The sequence below is a fragment of the Salvelinus sp. IW2-2015 genome, unplaced genomic scaffold (assembly GCF_002910315.2).
Source record: "Salvelinus sp. IW2-2015 unplaced genomic scaffold, ASM291031v2 Un_scaffold1136, whole genome shotgun sequence".
NCBI lineage: Eukaryota > Metazoa > Chordata > Actinopteri > Salmoniformes > Salmonidae > Salvelinus > Salvelinus sp. IW2-2015.
Genome location: NW_019942748.1, coordinates 85,745 through 95,603, shown reverse-complemented (window position 1 = coordinate 95,603; position 9,859 = coordinate 85,745). Strand labels below are relative to the sequence as shown.

At 42.2% G+C, this 9,859-nt stretch overlaps 1 protein-coding gene across 1 annotated transcript in view; it reads right to left on the bottom strand.

Moving 5' to 3' along the window:
- Window positions 1–9,859, bottom strand: part of LOC112069862 (chromodomain-helicase-DNA-binding protein 9) — a 118,979-nt gene that overhangs the window by 43,464 nt on the left and 65,656 nt on the right. Inside the window, 3 exon segments of the mRNA XM_070438754.1 lie at window positions 2,568–2,689; window positions 2,791–2,925; window positions 9,496–9,582. Of these exon segments, the coding sequence (XP_070294855.1) occupies window positions 2,568–2,689; window positions 2,791–2,925; window positions 9,496–9,582 (344 nt within the window).

Below are 9,859 nucleotides of genomic sequence, written 5' to 3'. Positions count from 1 at the left end.
CTCCTGTAGCGCCTCCATGCTCTGGACACTACGCTGACAGACACAGCAAACCTTCTTGCCACAGCTCGCATTGATGTGCCATCCTGGATGAGCTGCACTACCTGAGCCACTGTGGGGTGTAGACTCCGTCTCATGCTACCACTAGAGTGAAAGCACCGCCAGCATTCAAAAGTGACCAAAACATCAGCCAGGAAGCATAGGAACTGAGAAGTGGTCTGTGGTCACCACCTGCAAGAACCACTCCTTTATTGGGGGTGTCTTGCTAATTGCCTATAATTCCACCTTTTGTCTATTCCATTTGCACAAGATCATGTGACATTTATTGTCAATCAGTGTTGCTTCCTAAGAAATTGTCCGTATTGCCCAGCGACAGCCCGAAACCTGAAGGATCTGGAGAAGGTCTGTATGGCGGAGTGGGCCAAAATCCCTGCTGCAGTGTGTGCAAACCTGGTCAAGAACTACAGAAATGTATGATCTCTGTAATTGCAAACAAAGGTTTCTGTACCAAATATTAAGTTCTGCTTTTCTGATGTATCAAATACTTATGTCATGCAATAAAATGCAAATTAATTACTAAAAATCATACAATGTGATTTTCTGGATTTTTGTTTTAGATTCCGTCTCTCACATGAAGTTACCTATGATAAAAAATGACAGACCTCTACATGCTTTGTAAGTAGGAAAACCTGCAAAATCGGCAGTGTATCAAATACTTGTTCTCCCCACTGTATATATATATTTTTATTTTTTATTATTACGCACAAAGAAAATTCAAGCAGTAGGATCTTGATCAAGGAGGAGATTGATTGTCTCTGCTGTAACAAAAGCGTGATCTTGCAAGCTAGCCACATAGCTAGCAAGTTATTAAACCAAATGCATAGCTGGCCCATGAGCAGGAGATCGTTTATCTTAGATAGTTAACTGATAGTTATAAGCAGTGACGTAGCACGCACCCCTCTGAGCTTAGGGCGCCCCAAACCCCCAAAAAACAAATCAAAACTAAAATCATACCATTGGTATTTCAAAATACCCCGGTATATGGTATATACGACATACCTTCCAAGCCTATTAACCACATTCTTCACAGGTTTTACATACTACACCAAGCTAGAAGTCAGCAGGCTCTGGGCAAGCGTCTCCCTGTCTCGGTACAGACATGCTGTCAGCTCACTGCCTTCACTGGCTTCTCTTCTGCACTACTTAGCAATCTGACAGTGCCAGCCCTTGTCTCTCTCTGGCTGGATGCAGATTGCTACAACCACAGAGCTGAAACCTAGGATCTGAAGTCTGGAACAACCCTGTGTTCTGACTGTCAGAAATCTTCAGGGCAGTAGAACACTGTGTGTCTGTTTGTTGCACATCATACAGGTACAGTGTGTGTGTGTGTGTGTGTGTTGTGTGTGTGTTGTTGTGTGTGTGTGGGTGTGTTATGTGGTGTGTGTGTGTGTTTGTGTGTGAACTCGAAAAGACACAACGACAAGTCCAGTTTAACAAAGTTTACTATACTCTTGAATACACTACAAGGTAGCCATTACACTCAAGGCTAGGTTCATCAACCAACAGACTTCCTGCGCATGCGCACTCTTGACTGAGTGATAGCCCCGTAATAACAGAAATATAGGATACTTAAAACATGAACTTAACAATCTCCCCTTTCTTAAAGACAAAATAAAACATCAACAACATAATTTAAATGTCCAAGTATTATTCAAGATCCCCATTACAAATGGGTGTTTGACAGTTTTTATTTTATTACTCAAGCTGCCACTTTCCATTACTGAGAGCCTGTAGGAGCGAGAGCCTGTAGGAGCACAAGACCGGTTGCTCCTTTTTTTAGTCAGACAGTCAGCAAGCTTTCCTTTGTGGTCGACCACAGAATCCGCTGGATTCTCTGTGCTTGAAATAAGTTCCTTGATGCTGCCTAATCTCAAAGTCTTTTCTCTGTGACAGACTTGGTTGACTTCACAGCATCAACTAATGAGTAGTTGTTCAGTGACACAAACTACAGTAGGAAGTGCCGTTTTCCCACCAGTGTTAACCTAGCGAAGCATCACTGAAGACAACTAGTACGGTCTTTCTCTTCTTTAAGAAATACAGAATCCAGTGCTGTGATCAAAGTTCCCATACCGTCATCCTTGTTCAAATCCTCAACGGATATTTCCAGTGCTGTATCTCTCGCTCTTCCCTCGAGCGATAATACCACCGCAAGTGCTTGCTTTTTCGCGTCCAGATTAGTAACGCGTGTCCAGATTCCCAGTTAATTTTTCCAACTTTCGTACGACCTCTTCTCGTCGAAGCGAGGTGGCACATTGTAGTTATTAGCCATCCTCTGCTACCAATGTTAACTCGAAATGACACAACGACAAGGTTCCAGTTTAACAAAGTTTACTATACTCTTGAATACACTACAAGGTAGCCATTACACTCAAGGCTAGGTTCATCAACCAACAGACTTCCTGTGCATGTGCACTCTTGACTGAGTGATAGCCCCGTAATAACAGAAATATAGGGATACTTAAAACATGAACTTAACATGTGTGTGTGTGGCTTTGGGGGGCCCTACTGACCTGTTGTACCAGTTGAAGAGGAGCCAGTTGACTCCCTCTAGCTGGTAGTCCCTGAGGACGTTACTGTTCCTGTACTCCCTCGACTGATCCCTCTTCTTCCACAGGCTGGCTGGGGGACGCTCCTGTGGGGTAGAGAATGTTAGAGGATGAGAAGATGAGAAGAGAGATGAGAAAAGAAGAGAGAGGAAGAGAAGAGAAAGGAGGTTGAATAAAGGGGGCTTACCGTCCTGCGGGAGTCTGGCCTTGCTGCCTGCAGCAGCTCAAACTCCTCTATTTTACTCTGGTCCACATCCCCCTTCAGTTCCCACGTACTGTCTTCATAGGGCAGAGAGCACCACTTCACCAGGTAGTACACCACCTGCTGGGGGAAGAGGGATGGAGAGAGGGGGAGGAGGGAGGGGGAAAGAAAGAGAGATATGTTGTGAGTTAACACAAAAAAACATAGAAACTTCACCTTTTAGTAGCTACTAGTGTCGTCACTAGCGTCCTGTTCGCCCAGTATCCCGTTTTCTAAACCTCCTGCGCATGAGCTACGCAAAAACCTGTCACTGAAATTCACACTTTTACTCAATACAACACATATTGAATGTAACGTCACACTGTTCAGTGTTTAATAAAATACTGCATAGAATGGCTGATTTGCTCATATTTGCAAAGGCCTACCTGTGATTTGGCTGGAGGAATGGGGGGAAGGAACATACATGCATAATGATCTGCATGTCATTATGTCAGTAAGGAGAAAACACTGCATGAAACCTTCTTTACTCTTCAGTTAAAATAGACACACACACACTCTCCATCCCTTCCTCACACTCAATCTCCCTCCCTCTCGTAAAAACACACACACACCACTCACTCTCTCCCACAAACACACCCTGCTCTTAACTTTTAAAACGCTAGGCACCAAACAGAATTTAAGGAGCACCAGAAAGAAATAGATTTCTGAACCATTCAGGCTAGGGACAAGTAGGGCTGTGGCGATCACGAAATTTCGTCAGCCGGTGATTGTCAAGCAAATAACTGCCGGTCTCACGGTAATTGACCGTTAATTAACATAAACACATTTAGCATCTCCTGGCTTCCACACATAGCCTACAAGCCACTGATGCAGACCTTTGGAACATATACATTTGAAAAAGTCAAATAAATCCATGTAATATAGCCTACACCTTCACAATAAATCTATTATTTATTTTAAACAGGTCTAAAAACATGATATGAAGAAAATGCAGTCTATTTCAGAAGAACAGAATAGCATACTCTGAGTTGTCCTTATGTTAGGTCCTGATCTGGCTATGCCATATGGCTGTGGGCTACACTAGTTCATTTGGCAGACAAGATTTGCTTAGAATTCCGTGCCATTATTTTATAGTATGAAGAATACAATTGAACATAGCTGAATAAAATAGGAAGGATATTTATTTTCTCTATTCTGTGTTGAGCGGTTAWCAAAGAAACAGGTACTCCTATATGCTTAATTTAGAGTTATTTATGTAACTTTAGTTGTGATACAAATGTTGGGCTATATGTTTAGATTTTTAATACATTCTAAGACTGCATGATGCGACTCTAATGATGATTTGAAAAAAGTCACATGAAAGGCATGAGCTCTGCTTTGTTTTATGCACAGGCTGTACACACTTCATCAGTCTATCACTCAAGCAGTTGATAATGCCTCAAATTTCCCGGCTGCATCCCTTTTGTGTGTCCGTAATGTCCCCTAAAAAAATCCATGCCTTTTGCGGCCAGTGACCGTTGGGCCCACGGGCTGAATATAATAATCATAAATTCCTTCTCCCGGCTGCGTTTCGAAGCACCTATCACACACATGGCTCTCCGTCACGTGATCAGGTCTTTCTCACAGGCTACATATTCAAGATATTGGAAGAACTGTCTACATTTACTTTTTGTCAGCCAACAAGATGAGTAGGCCTAACGAACAGCAAACGCACTAGCCTATGTCAATCTACTATTCCCCATAGTACAAACGTTGACCTACTCTACTCTGTGCGAGAAATACATATTCCAAACATAGTCTTGGACAGTTGTGGGATGCGATAGATCCCAAATTAATATAACCACTAGCATCAAAAAAACTGTTTTAAGCAATAAGCCTGACGCAACAGATGAGAATGTTTAGCTTAAAAAGTTGATAAACTATTAGGCTATTTCTTCACATTATAAGTGCAGCAATGCGCACACGGCAGTAGGCTATACAGTTGAAGTCGGAAGTTTACATACATCTTAGCCAAATACATTTAAACTCAGTTTTTCACAATTCCTGACATTTAATCCTAGTAAAAATTCCCTGTCTTAGGTCAGTTAGGATCACCACTTTATTTTCAGAATGTGAAATGTCAGAATATTAGCAGAGAGAATTATTTATTTCAGCTTTTATTTCTTTCATCACATTCCCAGTGGGTCAGAAGTTTACATACACTCAATTAGTATTTGGTAGCATTGCCTTTAAATTGTTTAACTTGGGTCTAACGTTTCGGGTAGCCTAATAATAGCCACATAATTGTCCTCCCTCATGATGCCATCTATTTTGTGAAGTTCACCAGTCCCTCCTGCAGCAAAGCACCCCCACAACATGATGCTGCCACCCCCGTTCTTTGCGGTTGGGATGGTGTTCTTCGGCTTGCAAGCATCCCCCTTTTCCCTCCAAACGTAACAATGGTCATTATGGCTAAACAGTTCTATTTTTGTTTCATCAGACCAGAGGACATTTCTCCAAAAAGTACGATCTTTGTCCCCATGTGCAGTTGCAAACCGTAGTCTGGCTTTTTTATGGCGGTTTTGGAGCAGTGGCTTCTTCCTTGCTGAGCGGCATTTCAGGTTATGTCGATTTAGGACTCGTTTTAAACTGTGCTATAGCTACTTTTTGTACCTGTTTCTCAGCATCTTCACAAGGTCCTTTGCTGTTGTTCTGGATTGATTTGTACTTTTCACATCAAAGTACATTCATCTCTAGGAGACAGAACGCGTTCCTTCCTGAGCGGTATGACGGCTGCGTGTCCCATGGTGTTTTTACTTGCGTACTATTGTTTGTACAGATTAACGTGGTACCTTCAGGCATTTGGAAATTGCTCCAAGGATGAACCAGACTTGTGGATGTCTACAATTTTTTTCTGAGGTCTTGGCTGATTTCTTTTGATTTTCCATGATGTCAAGCAAAGAGCACTGAGTTTGAAGGTAGGCCTTGAAATACACCTCCAATTGACTCAAATTATGTAAATTAGCCTATCAGAAGCTTCTAAAGCCATGACAAAATTTTCTGGAATTTTCCAAGCTGTTTAAGCCACAGTCAACTTTGTGTATGTAAACTTCTGACCCACTGGAATGTGATACAGTGAATTATAAGTTAAATAATCTGTCTGTAAACAATTGTTGGAAAAATTACTTGTGTCATGCACAAAGTAGATGTCCTAACCGACTTGCCAAAACTATAGTTTGCTAACAAGAAAATGGTGGAGTGTTTGAAAAACAAGTTTAATGACAACTAAGTCTATGTATTCGACTTTAACTGTAAGTAAGTGTGAATGTTAATTAGCAGGAAAACACCACTCTTAAAAGTAACCAAATGCGATTATGCATGTATTGTTTTTATTATAAAGGTGCATTTTTGGTGAAAATTATTTTCCCCAAACTTGATCTCGTATGTACAGTGGGGAGAACAAGTATTTGAAACACTGCCGATTTTGCAGGTTTCCTACTTACAAAGCATGTAGAGGTCTGTCATTTTTATCATAGGTACACTTCAACTGTGAGAGACGGAATCTAAAACAAAAATCCAGAAAATCACATTGTATGATTTTTAAGTAATTAATTTGCATTTTATTGCATGACATAAGTATTTGATACATCAGAAAAGCAGAACTTAATATTTGGTACAGAAACCTTTGTTTGCAATTACAGAGATCATACGTTTCCTGTAGTTTTTGACCAGGTTTGCACACACTGCAGCAGGGATTTTGGCCCACTCCTTCATACAGACCTTCTCAGATCCTTCAGGTTTCGGGGCTGTCGCTGGGCAATACGGACTTTCAGCTCCCTCCAAAGATTTTCTATTGGGTTCAGGTCTGGAGACTGGCTAGGCCACTCCAGGACTTGAGATGCTTCTTACGGAGCCATTCCTTAGTTGCCCTGGCTGTGTGTTTCGGGTCGTTGTCATGCTGGAAGACCCAGCAAAGACCCCATCTTCAATGCTCTTACTGGGAGGGAAGGAGGTTGTTGGCCAAGAATTGCGATTACATGGCATCATCACTCCCATCAATAACGGTGCAGTGTCCTGTCACTTGCGAAAAGCATCCCCAAAGAATGATGTTTCCACCTCCATGCTTCACGGTTGGGATGGTGTTCTTGGGGTTGTACTCATCCTTCTTCTTCCTCCAAACACGGCGAGTGGAGTTTAGACCAAAAAGCTCTATTTTTGTCTCATCAGACCACATGACCTTCCATTCCTCTTCTGGATCATCCAGATGGGTCTTGGCAACACTCAGACGGGCCTGGACATGCGCTGGGCTTGAGGCAGGGGGACCTTGCTGCGCTGCAGGATTAATCCATGACGGCGTAGTGTGTTACTAATGGTTTTCTTTGAGACTGTGGTCCAGCCCTCTTCAGGTCATGACCAGGTCCTGTCGTTTAGTTCTGGGCTGATCCTCACCTTCCTCATGATCATGATGCCCCACGAGGTGAAGATCTTGCATGGAGCCCCAGACGAGGGTGATTGACCGTCATCTTGACTTCTTCCATTTTCTAATAATTGCGCCAACAGTTGTTGCCTTCTCACCAAGCTGCTTGCCTATTGTCCTGTAGCCCATCCCAGGCTTGTGCAGGTCTACAATTTATCCCTGATGTCCTTACACAGCTCTCTGGTCTTGGCCATTGTGGAGGGTTGGAGTCTGTTTGATTGAGTGTGTGGACAGGTGTCTTTTATACAGGTAACGGAGTTCAAAAAGGTGCAGTTAATACAGGTAATGAGTGGAGAACAGGAGGGCTTCTTAAAGAACCTAACAGGTCTGTGAGAGCCGGAATTCTACTGGTTGGTAGGTGATAAATACTTATGTCATGCAATAAAATGCAAATTAATTACTTAAAAATACAATGTGTTTTTGGATTTTGTTTTAGATTCCGTCTCTCACAGTTGAAGTGTACCTATGATAAAAATTACAGACCTCTACATGCTTTGTAAGTAGGAAAACCTGCAAAATCGGCAGTGTATCAAATACTTGTTCTCCCCACTGTATGTCATTTAGGCTCTACACCCATTGTAAAGTGGATGAATGTGCTTAATTTTGAGAAGTTACTTTGGCCACTTTAGTTATGATACAAATGTTATCAAAACATATAGGTCTATGGGCTAGGCTATATGAGGTGTGCGAATATGATTTGAAAAAGTATTTTTTTAAATAATGCGATGTTTGCCTGAAGCTGGGTATCATTCACAAGTGATATCATTCACAAGTGATAAGCTAATATTGTCATCCATCAGACTATTCTTGATTTAATCTTGTCTTTACATATAATAAATAATATATGTGTGACATTTGTTTTGATTTAGAATGGACCATTATCATGCAACTGTCTCGAAACGGGCAGGGGGAAAAATACATGTCACCTATGCACTTAAATAGCGAATGGAGGACTCTTTTCCCGTGGTTTATTTTCATGCCAGCCAGGTAGGCTATACTCCTGTTGTAAAGAGAAGCAATGTGCTTAATATTAGGAAAGTTGAGAAATAAATATAGTAGGCCTAGCCTATAGAAAGCTGATGGGATCTTCCTCTTTTTAATAGAGTCCATCACTCGGTCCTCACGCAATTGCATAGCTTATTGAAATGTTGCACATGAGCTCATGAGCTCTCATGAAGTGTTTGATTAGATTTTCAACTACATTTGCATTGATGTCAGAGTGATTAGAGGGACAATAGAGTTAGCAAGTTTGGTAGGCTACTATCAGAGCTGGCTTTTTTATGGTATCAGAGCTTTTAAGTATCAGAGCTTGGAGAACTCTAATTTCCGTAACTAAACGGTCATGTGGAATTTGACTGTCGTCATGACTCGTGACCGCAGGTGTGGCGGTAATATGGTTACCCTAGGGACAAGCCATTTTCTTTGCTGTAAAGCTGTAAGCATGCCTGTCGCGAAGCACTGCTCTATTTTCCCACTCTGACACTCAGAGGCTGCATGACTGAACTTGCAAAGTCAGATCAAACTGGCCTGTGCTCTTGGTTATAACAGGTGATGAAATTATATAATGTACAAACTTTTCTGCTCGCTCTGCGTGCTGCTCCAATGTAACAAATGTACAAATGTAACAACAGAGGACTCATCAGTGTCGACATCACGAGCGGGGATGGAGGAATAGATGAGCATGAAGAGGGGCCGAAGAGAAGCAGGTCAGTGGGGGCTGGTAGGGGATGAGGCTGGCTGATTACAGCTGCCACGTGATATGTGATGAAAGTGAAGTGGATATTATTGGACCTGCTCATACAACAGACTAGATGCTTAAATTCAACTGGCACCAGCAGGTTCTTAAGATCAAACGGTACTATGGTATTCTAAAATGTTGGTATCATAAGTATCATGAGGTTTTGGTACCGTGGTATTGCCGTGGTATTAACAAGGTGTTACTGTGGTGTTACCGTGGTACCGGTACACCGAGCAACACTAGTAGCTACACCCACAGCTAAAGTAACAGAGACAACAACCATAATACACATGTATGGAATGACCCCATGCTTTACAATAGCATCTTCTACAAGTGAGGGGATGAGACACACTCAAGGACATACACACACACAATGTTCAGACATACACACTCATTCTCTCTCTCTTTCCAACAAAAGGCAGTCTAATCATCTCTCCGTTGGAGGTAATTTGTTGTGAATGAAAGAGGCCCCCTCCTGCCCCTCCACCGCTTGTACCTCTCCTGTGTCCTTGTCTTCACAATAGGACACATCCAGTACTCTGTCTACCTCCACGTAGTCAGGGTTAAAGGGATCCTCCTCCATCTAAAACACAAAGGAAGAATAGTCAGGGTTAAAGGGATCCTCCTCCATCTAAAACACAAAGAAGACATAGTCAGGGTTAAAGGGATCCTCCTCCATACAAAACACACAGGAAGACATAGTCAGGGTTAAAGGGATCCTCCTCATTCTAAAACACACAGGAAGACATAGTCAGGGTTAAAGGGATCCTCCTCCATCTAAAACCCACAGGAAGACAAAGTAAACCGCCTTCATGCCATCTGGAGTCTGGGGGGAAAAACACACTGTATGACTGTATGGG